The 14,127-nt window shown below is 48.1% G+C and overlaps 1 protein-coding gene across 4 annotated transcripts in view; it reads right to left on the reverse strand.

Annotated features, from left to right (window-relative positions):
- The window catches only part of LOC140421705 (uncharacterized), a 29,566-nt gene extending 16,163 nt beyond the window's left edge, over positions 1–13,403 (reverse strand). Inside the window, exons 1-5 of one of the 4 annotated variants that reach the window (XM_072506544.1) lie at positions 13,343–13,403; positions 11,923–12,006; positions 7,035–7,144; positions 4,015–4,128; positions 4–1,212 (exon numbers count right to left, since the gene is read on the reverse strand). In XM_072506544.1, the coding sequence (XP_072362645.1) occupies positions 148–1,101 (954 nt within the window). In that variant the 5' untranslated portion in view covers positions 1,102–1,212; positions 4,015–4,128; positions 7,035–7,144; positions 11,923–12,006; positions 13,343–13,403 and the 3' untranslated portion in view covers positions 4–147. Of the gene's footprint in view, positions 1–3; positions 1,213–4,007; positions 4,129–7,034; positions 7,145–11,922; positions 12,007–13,342 lie in introns of those variants that run through there. The other 3 variants (XM_072506546.1, XR_011947019.1, XM_072506545.1) reach the window with 3 other exon arrangements.
- Between the last annotated feature and the right edge of the window lie 724 nt (positions 13,404–14,127).

Here is a 14,127-nt window from a genome sequence, read left to right on the forward strand (position 1 = left end):
GTATTTCACACAAATCTAATTTATTTGACTGTTAGCCAGAATATTCGCCCCTGTAAATGGGCTGGAGTTTGTCATCAGCAGAAAGAGACCCAAATGACCATGGTTCAGTCCTGAATGTGAGTTAACAGCAAAATCCAATCACTATGGTTACTTGTGGCCTCGTTGGTGTCTCAGCAGGTGGGATAACTGAGTGAATCCCTTCCCACACTTGGAGCAGGCGAATGGTCTCTCCCCAGTGTGAATTCGATAATGGTTCTGCAGGGTGGATGACTGAGTGAATCCCTTCCCACACTCTGAGCAGGCGAATGGTCTCTCCCCAGTGTGAATTCGCTGGTGTGTGGAGAGAGCGGATGACTGAGTGAATCCCTTCCCACACTTGGAGCAGGTGAATGGCCTCTCCCCAGTGTGAATTTGCTGATGTGCAGTGAGGTGAAATGATCGTCTGAACCCAGTCCCACAGTGAGAGCACCTAAACGGTCTCTCGTCAGTGTGAACACGTTGATGGCTTGTCAGATTCCCAGAACTTTTATAGCACTTCCCACAGTCTGGACATTGAAACGGTCTCTCATCAGTGTGAACGCGCTGGTGATTCAGCAGGTGGGCTGAAATAGTAAATCCCTTCCCACACTTGGAGCAGGTGAATGGCCTCTCGCCAGTGTGACTTCGCTGATGTACAGTGAGGTCAGATGATCGTCTGAACCCAGTCCCGCAATGAGAGCACCTGAACGGTCTCTCGTCAGTGTGAACACGTTGATGGCGCATCAGTTCCGCAGAACCTTTATAGCACTTCCCACAGTCTGGACATTGAAACGGTCTCTCATCCGTGTGAATTCGCTGGTGACTCAGCAGGTGGGATGACTTAGTAAATCCCTTCCCACACTTGGAGCAGGTGAATGGTCTCTCCCCAGTGTGACTGCGTCGATGAATTTCCAGCTTGGATGGGACAGTGAATCCTTTCCCACAGTCCGCACATTTCCACGGTTTCTCCTCAGTGTGACAGCATTTGTGGCTTCTGAGGCCTGATGATCGACTGAATCCTCGTCCACACACACAACACATGTACGGTTTCCCCGCACTATCAACAATGCTTTCTCGTTCCATGTTCAATGATATTCCGATGATGTTTAGGGTATGATAAATTGAGAACTCTGTCAGATCTTGATGTGAGCTTGGTTTGATTCTCCAGACTTTGAAGCCTCCTCTTCGACCACCCTGTGAAATGGATTGAAAACAGAAAATAGGGAGTGAGGTGTTGGTGAGGTTGTGAAATTTACCTGAATGAATCTGGTCATTTGTGGGGCCGGCACTGGGAAAAAGTGACCATGAAAACTGCTGAATTGTCACAAAAACCCAACTGACCTCTTTGGGAGGAGAGAGAAAGAGGTGAAGAGGGGTTTTGTGTATCTACAAGACATATTAAGAGAGTAGTTGGCAAAGCAAATTCGATCTTGAGCTTCATAAACAGTAATATTGACACCAAAACTATGCTTCTGGTGGTGATTAGCACTACTGCCTCACAGTGCCAGGGACCCGGGTTCAATTCCGGCCTTGGTGACTCTGTGTGTGGAGTTTGCACTTTCTCCCCATCTCTGCGTGGGTTTCCACCCGGTGCTCAGGTTTCCTCCCACAGTTCAAAGAAGAGCAAGTTAGGTGGATTGGCCTTGATAAATTGCCCGTTAGTGTCCGGGTATGTGCAGGTTAGGTGGGGCTATGGGGTTACAGGGACAGGGTAGGAGTGTGGGCCTAGGCATGGTGTCCTTTCAGAGAATAGGTGTAGACCCGATGGGTCGAATGGCCCCCCTCTGCACTGTAGGAATTCTATGGCTCTAATTCTATTCTATGAATCTTTATAAAGCTCTGGTCACCACTCTTCAGGAAGGATCTGAAGGTTCTTGAGAAGGTGCAGAGGAGATTTACCAGAATGGTTCCAGCAAAGGAGGTTGAGGGGAGATTTGATTCAGATACACAAGATTATGCCAGGTTTCGATTGGGTGGACAAATAAACTGTTTTCATTCACTGATCGTACAAGCAGTCGGGACACAGATTTAAAGTTTGGGGGAAAATCTGGATTGAACTATATAAGATCCTGAGGGGTCTTGACAGGGTGGATGTGGAGAGGATGTTTCCTCTTGTGGGAGACTCTGGAACAAGGGGGTCACTGTTGAAAAATAAGGGGTCACCCATTTCAGATGGAGATAAGGATTTGTTTTTCTCTTGAGGATTGCAAGACAGAGGGTGGCATAGTGCTCAGCACTGCTGCCTCACAGCACCAGGGTTCAATTCCCACCCTGACTGTGTGGAGTTTGCACTTTCTCCCCGTGTCTGTGTGGGTTTCCTCCGGGTGCCCCGGTTTCCTCCCAGTTCAAGGATGTGCAGATTAGGTTGAATCGGTTAGGATTGTATTCGCTGGAGTTCAGAAGAATGAGGGTATCTCACAGAAACGTATAAAAAGTGGGTGGCGCAGTAGTTAGCACTGCTGCCTCATGTCGCCGAGGACCCGGGTTCGATCCCGGCCCACTGTCTGTGTGTGGAGTTTGCGCATTCTCCCTGTTTTTGCGTGGGTCTCGCCTCCACAAACCCAAAGATGTGCAGGGTAGGTACATTGGCCACGCTAAAACTGCCCCTTAATTGCAAAAATAGAATTGGGAACTCAATCTATATATTTTTAAAAAAACAGTGCGAGACAGAGTAGATTCAGGAAGGATGTTCCCGATAGTGGGTGTGTCCAGAAATAGGGGTCACAGTCTGAGGATACGGGGTAGACCATTTCGGACAGAGATGACGAGAACTTTCTTCACCCAGAGAGTGGTGAGCCGATGGAATTCATCGCCACAGGAATTAATGAAGGCCAAAACATTGCATGTTTTCAAGAAGCAGTTAGATACAGCACTTAGGGTGAAGGGGATCAAAGGATATGGGGGGAAAGCGGGATTAGACTATTGAGCCTAATCAGCTCTGATCGTAATGAATGGTGGAGCTCGAAGGGCCAAATGGTCTCCTCCTGCTTCTATTTTCTACGTTGCTCCGTATCTATGCATGTAAATGGTCCAGGAGGTATGAGGAAGAATGTTTTTACACAGCCAGTGACAATAACCTTAAACTTGCTGCCTATGATGGAGTTTCGAAATAGACACAATAAATCAGTTTTTTAAAATTGGATAGATCCCTGAGAGAGATAAAGCTGTGAGGATACAGAGACAGAGCAGGAGAATGACTCTGGATTGCTCCAGTTAATAATAATCTTTATTAGTGTCACAAGTACGCTTACATTAACACTGCACTGAAATTACTGTGAAAATCCCCAAGTCACCAAACTCTGGCGCCTGTTCGGCTATATAGAGGAAGAATTCAGAATGTCCAATTCACCTAACAAGCACCCGGAAACCGCAGCACCCGGAGGAAACCCACAGCAGACACGGGGAGAACGTGCAGACTCCGCAGACAGTGACCCAAGCCGGGAATCGAACCCGGTTCCCTGGCGCTGGGAAGCAACAGTGCTAACCACCGTGCCGATTAGAGAGCTAGCATGGACTCAATGGACCGAATGCCCTTCTCTGCCCATAATGTTTTTTTTTATTTTAAAAAATAAATTTAGAGTACCCAATTCATTTTTTCCAATGAAGGGGCAATTTAGCGTGGTCAATCCACCGAGCCTGCACATCTTTGGGTTTTGGGAGCGAAACCCACGCAAAGACGGGGAGAACGTGCAAACTCCACATGGACAGTGATCCAGAACCAGGACGAACCTGGGACCTCGGCGCTGTAAGGCAGCTGACTCTGACATTTTTGTCCAATCTCGCCTTGTAATTTAACCCCGGGGTGTTCAGATATCACTCAGGTAAATCTGTGCTACACTCGCTCCAAGGCCATTCTCTCCTTCCTCAGGTTTGCTGCCCAGAACTGAACACAGTTCTCCAGGTTTGGTCTAACCAGGGTTTGTGAATCTCGGGGCTTTTCCAGTCACACTGAGACCTGAAATCGTCCCTCACAGACAGAACAGACAAACCTTTTACCTTCCACACCCAGATGCTGCTGAAATTCAGGTTCTGATGAATCGAGTGACTGTCAGATCGCGATGTGACGTTTGGTTTGAGTATCCCGTCTGTTAAACCTCCACTTCCATTATCCTGTAAATTTACAGAAACCTCACTGTCAGTTTAGGATAGAAATTCACAACATTCTCTCCTCGCCAACTTTGATGAAACGTATTCCTGGAGGTTTGATCACATGACCTGCCCCCATCCTCCAGCCATTAATCGGTCAACGCATCCATCCTTGTGACACACTGCCTTCCTCGGCCAATTAGGAAGCAAAAGGACTCGTTACCTCACAAGACAGTGATTGACTGTCAGCCAAACAACCTTTATCCCATTTTCAATATTTTTATATCCACTGAAGGGAAATGTTCAAAAATCTTTACTGTCCCAATGATTTTCCAGACACCCAGACATGAATCTCACCAAGGCAGAAGGTAAAATTGGAATTCATTGAAAGTTTACTGATGACTATGAAATCATTGTCGATTGTTGCAAAGACCCATTTGGTTCACTCCTGTCCTTCAGTGAAGGAAATCTTCTTATCTTACCTGGTCTGGCCTACACGTGACTCCAGATCCACAGTCAGCTGGTTGACCCTTAAAATGCTCTCTGAGATACACTCAGTTCAAGGGCAATTAGTGCTGGGCAGTGAATGCTGGCCCAGCCAGCGACACCCACATCCCGTGAACGAACAGAAAAGAAAATCTGCCATCCTTACCTGGTCTGGCCGACACGATTCCAAACCACAGCAATGTGGTTGACTCTTTAAATGCCCTCCGAGATGCCACTCGGTAGAAGGGAAATTAGGGACGGGCAATAAATGTTGGCCCAGCCAGTGACTCCCACAAATAAAATCCTGGAGACTCCAGCCAGTCAATCCGGGAGAGTTGGCATCCGGTCTAGCCTCGCAGCGCATAATAATAATAATCACGTATTGTCACAAGTTGGCTTCAATTAAGTTACTGCGAAAAGTCCCTGGTCGCCACATTCCGGCGCCTGTTCGGGGAGGCTGGAACGGGAATTGAACCCGCACTGCTGGTCTTGTTCTGCATTTCAGGCCAGCTGTCTTAGCCCACTGTGCTAAACCAGCCCCTTCCCTGCGGCGCATTGTCCTCTGTAAAGATGGCGGCCGGTAATCCGGGCCTGTCACCGCTCAGCTCTCACTCTGTTCGGTGCTGTTTAAGACGGGACCGTTAACATTTTACTCGGGAGTTGAAGCCTCCACGGGGTATTTATGAAGCCTCCCGGCTCACTCCGCAGCTTCTATTGCTCCCCGGCCACCCACCGGCTCCAATCCTGAAAGTCGCTTGATTGTTTCCCGCTCCTCGCACCGTCAGCGACAACCTGCACTGCACATGCGCTGGTCACAGCCCGAACGCCGCATGTTCTAGTCACAGCCGGACTCTGCGCATGTGCGAGGAGCTTCTGTCATGTGGATAGAGCACATTCTCAACTGCTACACATGTTGGGTAATAAACCCGCCACTGAAATGGATATTTTTGATATAAATTATGCTTTGCGAACTGATTATGTAGCCACCTGGGTTGGCCACTTCCCAACTTAAAATGGAGATCCGCAAAGAATGTAGGGAAATTCAGTCAAGCCAGGAAAAAAACTAGCAGGTGCAAAGTTTCCTGTGTATTAGAACTTACAGAAACCCAGACAGCACTGAAACCAACATCCATCTGCATATTAATGAGCGATCCCCGGGAACAATTGGAAACATTTAAGGGAAATAAGGCCAAGCCAGACTCCTCGGCGCCAGCAGGAGCCAAGACAAAGGAAGGTCAACGGACACTCAGGAACCGCCTAGCGATCAGGGAACAGCTCCAGTATTGGAGAAATCGATCCAAGTGATCGGAACGTAGTCCAATCACTTGGAACCAGGTACAGGGTCCGCCTCGATTGGCGCGAAGCCCCTGGGGACTATAAAGTAGGGCCCCCAAGTTCAATTCGTCCTTCTTGGCAGGGTCACTCAGCAGCTCGAAACAACCCTTGACAGTGACCTGCCGAGCTGCCGCATCAACCAAGTAAGTCTCCAGTCTACGCACGCTACGAGATAGGCGTCCCTAGCTACCAGTCTATACCAGCTTTGAATCCTGCAGACTCAGAATCGAACAAAAGGCCATTTGTTCCCCTGACCTGGTGGGCCAGTTCCAAAGCTAAGTATAGGCCTTATAGTGTTAGAGATAGTCTAGTAAGTAGAGTTTATGCATGAGTAGTGATTGACTGTGTGTAATAAATGTGTTTTGATTTGAAACTTACTAACTGGTGTATTGAGTTATTGATCAGCACTTGAACGTGAACCTCGTGGCGGTATCATAAAGATACCTGGCGAGTCTAGAGCAAAGGTTATAGAAACAGAGCAAATTAAGTAAAGACACAACGGGCAACAAATTAAGAGCCAACCAAAGTTAGCAACATTATTACGATTAGTAACATTGGGCCAAGGCAACACCCACACCCTAAGAACAAATAAAGGAAAGTTGGCAGTTAGAAAGGCAAATGCAATGTTCGCATTCATTTCAAGAGAGGTACAAGATGAACGGAGATGAGAAACATATCAGCCATGATCGAATGGCAGAGCAAACTCGATGGGCTAATTCTGCTTCTCTATCTTTTTTTTTAATGAGGGGATCTCATAGAAACATTTGTAAAAAATAATTGTTGGAATCCATCCCAGACCTGGATACAGATCAATTGATTCTTGGAGGAAACTTCAATTGTGTTCTGGATCGTAAATGGACTGGTCCAAGCTGATTCAACCACAACAAAAACATGAGAAAAAAATGAAGCCGGACGGACCACCCGTCATCGACCCAGGCACCAGAAACGACAACGGCAAACCCAGCAAAAGAGTTTTAAAAACTGTTCCCATCAGTCGATTGTATAAGGATTACGGTTCACAGATTTAAGATTGTCAACAAGATCTGCAGGGGAGATGGGAGGTAGACTTTTATACAGTGAGTGATAATGATATAGAACTCAATGCTTACACACAAAGGTCTATAATCTCCAGGTCCTGGTAACTTGAACAGTGGTGTTAGAAGAATTTGATGTGAGGACTGGTTGTGAGTTTGCTGTCTGTGAATCTCTTTCTAAGCCCCTGTGAAAGAACAGGAAGAAGTCTTACAACACCAGGTTGAAGTCCAACAGGTTTGTTTCAAACACTAGCTTTCGGAGCACTGCTCGTTCCTCAGATGAATTATATATGTAGACAAATTCAAAGATGCAGGACAATGCTTAGAATGTGAGCATTTGCAGGCAATTAAGTCTTTACAGATCCAGAGATAGGTGAAAGAGGTTTACAAAGGCATCACTGTCAGTCCAGAAATAAAATTCAGGCAAGATAAATATTTCTCATGGTTTGAATATGCTGTGTGTAAATCCTCCCCTACTAATCCCTTGTAAAAGGAGTTTCCAAAATTAATCACTGCCAGTCCAGGATAGAAATTCACACCATTCTCTCCTCTTGGTCCCTGGTCCAGGATGACTGCTCATGCCCCCCGCTGCACACTGACCCTTTTGTCATCAGCAGTCCCTCGATTTGAGGTGACGTCTACTCAGAGTTGTGAATTTCCATCCTGGGTCTTCATGTGACTGAACAGAGTCGCAGAGCTTTGAATACATGGGACAGAATGTCTAATAAGACAGTGAAATCCGGAGAGCAGGATTTGCTTCCTTTCCTTTCCATCTCTGCCACCGCTTTCCATCATCAATAAGACATTGGGACTCAAAGACTAATCCAGGTTGATGGACAAGTTGTCTTCATTCTGAACAATAGGGAACAAGCTCCTCCCACTCATTGAAACATTGCTCCGACAAAGATGACAAACGCGCATGCGCCCTGATGCACGTCCAATAAAGATGGCGGCCGTTAACCCGAGCCGAACATGAGAAGCTGCAGCTCCGCTCGGTACAAATGGGGTCCCGGAAACTCTTTTCCGAGGTTTGCAGCTTACAACAACTTTACACAACATTTCCGCCCACCCCCGCGATCTCTCGTTCCCTCCATATTGTTAAACGCCTCTCACCAATTTCGGATCTGAAGAAGACGCTCTTCTCCTTCGCTATTACCCACACTGCGCATGCTTCAATCACAGCGGGCCCCGCCCTTCATTCACACCGATTAGTTGGAGGACCAGCTGCTCCCAGTCAGTCCTCCAGTCCCACCCCTCCTCTTCCTATTGGTCCGGAGCTGCCGTCAATCACCTGGACATTGTGACGGTTCCAGATGGTGAGAGCGGCCACAGGCTCAGGCTGACTCGCTGACTGTCCAATAATAACAGTGAGAGTCTCAGTGGGACAATCAGACAATAATAGTGGAGATGGGACCCAGAGGATAAACAGCAAAGGATTCACTTACTTTGAGTGTAAGAAACACATTGTCTGTTCCAATAGGTCAGGCTGCAGTGTGTGAGTGAACACATCATTGGATCCAGTGTAGAATCATAGAATCCCTACAGTGCTGAAAGAGGCCATTTGGCCCAGTGAGTTTACACCGACACTCTGAAAGATCACCCTACCTTGGCCAAACCCCCACCCTAACCCCGTAACCCCACCCAGGGACAATTTAGCACTGACAATCCACCTAACCTGCACATCTTTGGACTGTGGGAGGAAATCTTCACAGCCACGGGGAGAATGTGCAAACTCCACACAGACAGTGACCCAAGGTCTTGATCGAACCCAGGTACCTAGTGCTTGAGGCAACACTGCTAGCTACCGAGCCACCCCCGTAACTCTGTCATGATTAGGCAATAACCTGCCTGTTATTCCAATTCTGGTGTACGTTACTCTGTCACTATTATTATTATTTTTTTTTATTCTCCTCCATTTTCACATTTTCTCCCACATTTACATCCATCAACAATAAACAATAATCAGCAAGATATGTCAGTCCCCATAATAACAACAACGATCCCATCTACCCACCAACCCCCAAACCTCAACCCGCATGTTTACATAAACAAATGACAAAAATAAATCAGGGATTACCCGTAGTCACCCTTAATCTTACACAGCTCCCACCCCCCCACCCCAGGCCTCCAGCTCCTCCCGTCCACTGCCTCTTGTAAAACTCCTCCCCCTACCCTCGGTTCCTTCCCCCCCAACTTTCCACCCCGGCTAGACCACTTGGACCCTGTTCTGCCAGGCTCCGATGGCCGCAGCCCCTCCCCCCACCTCACTCCCGTTCACTGGCCGGCACACACCGGCCAGCGTGGAGGCCCCCGCCCGAGTCCCTTTCCCACTTGCCCGGCCCCAGGAAAGCCCAAAGATCCCCTTTTAGCTCACAAACCCCGCCTATCCACCTACACCCCAAAGAACTCTCATTTCGAGTGAGAATCCCATCCCTTCCCTCGTCCAAATATATACCACATTGGCTCCTTTAGTCTCTACACCTGCGCGCAGTGATACAAAAAAGAAGAAACTACAGTCATGAGGTTACATCGGCACATGGCCATTCCTCAGTTTGTCAGTTCTGCCACAGTCCTTCTGCTTTCGCAAACTCCTCCGCTGCTTCCGCCGTTCCAAAATAAAAGTCCCTGAGTTTGTAAGTCACCCTCAGCTTCGCTGGATATGCAATGCCGCACCGCACCTTGCTAATGTACAGTGCCCTCTTCACCCGGTTGAAGGCAGCCCGCCTCCTTGCCAGCTCCACCGTAAAGTCCTGGTATACACGTATACCAGCTCCAGCCCACTGCACCACCCGCTTCTGCTTGACCCAGCTCAGGACCTTCTCCTTCACCCTGTACTTACGGAAGCACAGAGTCACTGCCCTTGGCGGCTCACTCGCCTTTGGTACAGGCCTCCACGACCGATGAGCCCGATCCATTTCATATCGGGAGGGGTCCACCCCTCCCCCAGTAGTTTTGCCAGCATCGTAGCAAAATACTCAGTCGGCTTCGGTCCTTCAACTCCTTCGGGCAGCCCCACAATCCTCAAATTCTGTCGCCTGGATCTGTTTTCCAGGTCTTCCATTTTTCCTCGCAGATTCTTGTTCGTGTCCATCACCTTCCGCATCTCTTTCCCCATCGAGGTAAGTTGATCACCGTGCTGCAATACCATCTCCTCCACTTCCTTCAGCGCCTCCCCTTGCTCTCGCACCTCCGCCACTGCGCTGGCCACCTCCGTCCCCACCGAGGAAATCGCCTCCTCCACCAGCACACTCAAAACCTCCCTCATCTCCTTCCTCACCGTCTCCATGCATTTCGCAATCTGCGCCAACTGCTTTTCAAATTCCGCAGCCATCACCTTGGTTATTTCTTCAGCTTTAAGCAGTGCGGCCTTCCCTGGTGCTCCAGCCTCCATTTTTCCTGGTGACCCCGCGGTGACCTTTCCACTCCCCGACGAACCTCCAGCTGGGTTTTTTCCGGCCGTTTTTCTGCTCACCCTCGACATTTTTCTTTGTTCTTTTTTTCCTCCTGTGTCTTCTCAGTGCCTCCTCCGTTCCTTCTCCCTTCTTCTGCCGCCTCCGCGGACCCTGGGACCGGGCTTAAAGCCCCGAAATTGCCGTTCCCGAGCGGGGGCTCTCCATTGTGCGGCCGCCTCCCGCCCGCCGTCACCGGAAGTCTGTCACTATTATTATTAGACAACAACCTATCTGATATTCCAATTCTGGTGTGTGTTACTCTGTTACTGTTATCATTAGACAATAATAGGACGGCAAGATGCAAGGTAGCAGTGATATTTTGAGGTTTCTGTGTTACAATGAGTGTCACTGGGAGGTGTGTGATAAAATAGGACTGGAACCATCATGACAAAGGGTGGCACGGTGGCAGTGGTTAGCACTGCTGCCTCACGGTGCTGAGGACCCAGGTTCGATCCTGGCCCCGGGTCACTGCCATGTGGAGTTTGCACATTCTCCCGTGTCTCCATGGGTCTCACCCCCACAACCCAAAGATGTGCAAACTAGGTGGATTGGCCACTGTTTTGAGGTCCACCAACAAAATAGAACCAAGGAAACAAACTTAGGGACAAAGCAAAAAGGGCCGCTCCAGTTAGGGGCACTGCCTGAATGTGACAAAGATCAGCAGAAACTTAAAAAATCTAATGAGAGTGCATTTAAAGGGGTGAATAAAGCACCCCAACCCCTGCGGTACCCACAGGGCATGTGAGGCTATGATGGTGCCCATGGACACTGCATGCTCCCTTCCTAGGGACACCGAGCTGCGAGTGTAGTCGCAGAAAAGGGGCAAACAGTCTGGTCAGGTGACCCCCTCGGTTGCCCGCTGCCTGGACCTATAACTGACATGCTTCACCAGGCCCAGAAGCAGGTTCACAAGGCTGGTTCGCGAGGTCTTCGGCCCAAGTAGGACTCAGCAAAACACAGTCAGTGCTCCCACCCTGGAACACCCACCCAATGGAATCCACTTCCTCCCGGCTGGTGTGTGAGGTCTTCAGTCCGGGAGGGGGCTCAGCAAACACACTGCCCACTCGATCCTCCCTGCGCTGGAACAAGCACACCAGATAGAATATGGAGGGTTTTGTCCTTGCTGAAGGCAGATGTTATCAGTTGGGAGAACTGGGCAGAGCCGGGCCCTCATCCCGGGAGGGGCCCAGCAAACAAGCAGTTCAAAGGGCTTTACTCCCCTCTTGTTTTTGAAGTTGCCTCCTTGTTGTTGTCCTTCTCTCACCTCTCCTTCCTCCAGGCAGCTCAGCAGCATTCAGCACTGGAAACAGGCAGCAAACTGAGCAACGGCAGCAGCAACATAGAGAGAGAGAGAGAGAGAGCAGCAGCCACTTTTCACCACAGCAACAACCTCACAACACCAAAATTTGCCCTGGGAGTGCCAGCTTCGGATTGGCCACGCTAAATTGCCCCTTAATTGGAAACATATAATTGGGTCCTCTAAATTTATAATAAATAATAATAATACTCACCTCTGTAACAATTTCAGTGTTTCCAAGTTTACAATCTCCTGCTGCAACCTTCGGCTGGAAAGATATCAGAAGCTTTGGAAGCAGCTGTAAAAGGAAATTACAATGGTCAGAAATGTTAGTTGAGGTTAGAAATTAAGATCAGACAAACATTTATCTTAGTTTGAGTTTACTGGGTGTAAATCCTCCCCTAACCCCTGGTAAAAGGAGTTTCCAAAATCCATCACTCTTCGAGTCCAGGATAGAAGTTCCAAACATTCTTTCCCCCTGTTGCCAGTCCCAGGATTATTTAATGTGGGTTATACTTGCTTTGGAGGCAGTTCAGTGAAGTTTCACTAGTCTGATTTCTGGGATGGGAGAGTTTGTTTTATGGAGCAAGATTGAGCCTGATTGGTCTGTACCCGGTGGAGTTTAGAAGAATGAGAGGTGATCTTATTGAAACATCTAAGATTCTGAGGGCTTTTGATGAAATAATATTTTCCCACATGGGGATTCAAGAACTAAGGGGGGCAGTTTAAAGATAAGAATTATCCAATTTGACACTGAGATAAGGAGAAAGGGGCTGGTTTAGCACACTGGGCTAAATCACCGGCTTTTAAGAGCAGGCCAGCAGCACGGTTCAATTCCCGAACCAGCCTCCCAGAACAGGTGCCAGAATGTGGCGACTAGGGGCTTTTCACAGTAACTTCATTTGAAGCCTACTTGTGACAATAAGCGATTTTCATTTCATTTCATTTTTCAAATGTCTTCTCTCAGAGGGTCATCAGTCTGTGGATAAAAGCAAATTACTGCGGATGCTGGAATCTGAAACAAAAACAGAAAATACTGGACAATCTCAGCAGGTCTGACAGTATCTGTGGAGAGAAAAGGGAGCTAACGTTTTGAGTCTGGATGACGCTTTGTCAAAGCTGAGTTTGTGGAATTTCTTTCCCAGAGAGCAGTGGCACTGGGTCACTGAATAAACTCAAAGTTAAGTTTTTTATACACTGGGTTGACAAGGTTTTTTGGGAAGGCAGGAAAATGTAATTAAGGGTACATTCGGATCAGCCATGCCTTTATTGAATGGCAGAGCAGGGTCAATAGGCTGAATGGCCTACTCCTGTTGCTAATTCTGATGTTATTATTCTTCTGTTTTTCAGATTGCCACACATGGTCCTCTGCAGGGGCCTGTCAATCATCGAGACAATGATTTTCTCTCCTGGTCACCAGGACCGCCTCTGTTACGTCATCAAGATGGCCCCTCAGCCGCGCCCCTAAACAAAGATGGCGGCCGTGTAACTGGGCCTGATACCGGATAAGAGCTCTGCAGCTGCAAACGCGGGATTTGCAGGGTCTTATTCCGGCCTTGTGACCAGGAGGTGTTTATAAAGCCTTCACTCCCTCCCCACCCCGACTCCCGGCTCCATTCCTCCCTCCGCCTCACCAACTCTCATCGCCCGAAACGGCCGCTCCCTCACTCGCGGACCTCCGAGCAAAGTGACACTGCGCATGCTCCAGATACGCCCAGCATTGCGACTGCTGGGCGTATCTGGGCTCCTGTGGAGTGACTAGGGCACATTCACAGTCGCAGGGAATGTTGGGTAATAGCCGCACCATTGACATCGCAAGCAGTTAATACAAAATAACGTGATTACCAATAAAATAATCAAACAAATTATCAATGCATATTCTGCTATTCTTCATTTCTCAAAATGATTAAATGCTGCTCTCCTGTGGAACAGTGCAGAACTTAAGGTTTTTTTCCCCAATGGGTCCTTTTTCTCCTCCCCAGAAGATGCAAATTCTTGTTGGGTTCAATCCCAGAATCAGTAATTCCTCCATATTCTTCCCTCTTGCTCGTGATACTGAATGTTCAGTGTTATCTAAAATGATCCAGCACTGATGGAAGTCACCCGCACACCATGTCTGTACTGACTCTGTACAAGAGCTACCACTTTTCCTGGTTAAATTCAATTTGCCACTGTTCTGCCCATATAACCAGCCCATCTGTATCATCCCATAATTTAAGGCTTTTGCCTCGCTAGTTTCTACACCAACAATTTTCCATCTGCAAACTTATCGATTGTACCTTCACATATTTCAAATCCTCGGTTTTATATATAATTACGATTGATGGCTGAGGATGCACGAGGTCTCCATCAGCACCTGAGCCTGTGTTTCCTTCCTGTGAGACAATCAAAAGCTTTAATAACTCTGGAGAAACAATGC

This window comes from Scyliorhinus torazame, chromosome 5, assembly GCF_047496885.1.
Source record: "Scyliorhinus torazame isolate Kashiwa2021f chromosome 5, sScyTor2.1, whole genome shotgun sequence".
NCBI classification, from domain to species: Eukaryota; Metazoa; Chordata; class Chondrichthyes; order Carcharhiniformes; family Scyliorhinidae; genus Scyliorhinus; species Scyliorhinus torazame.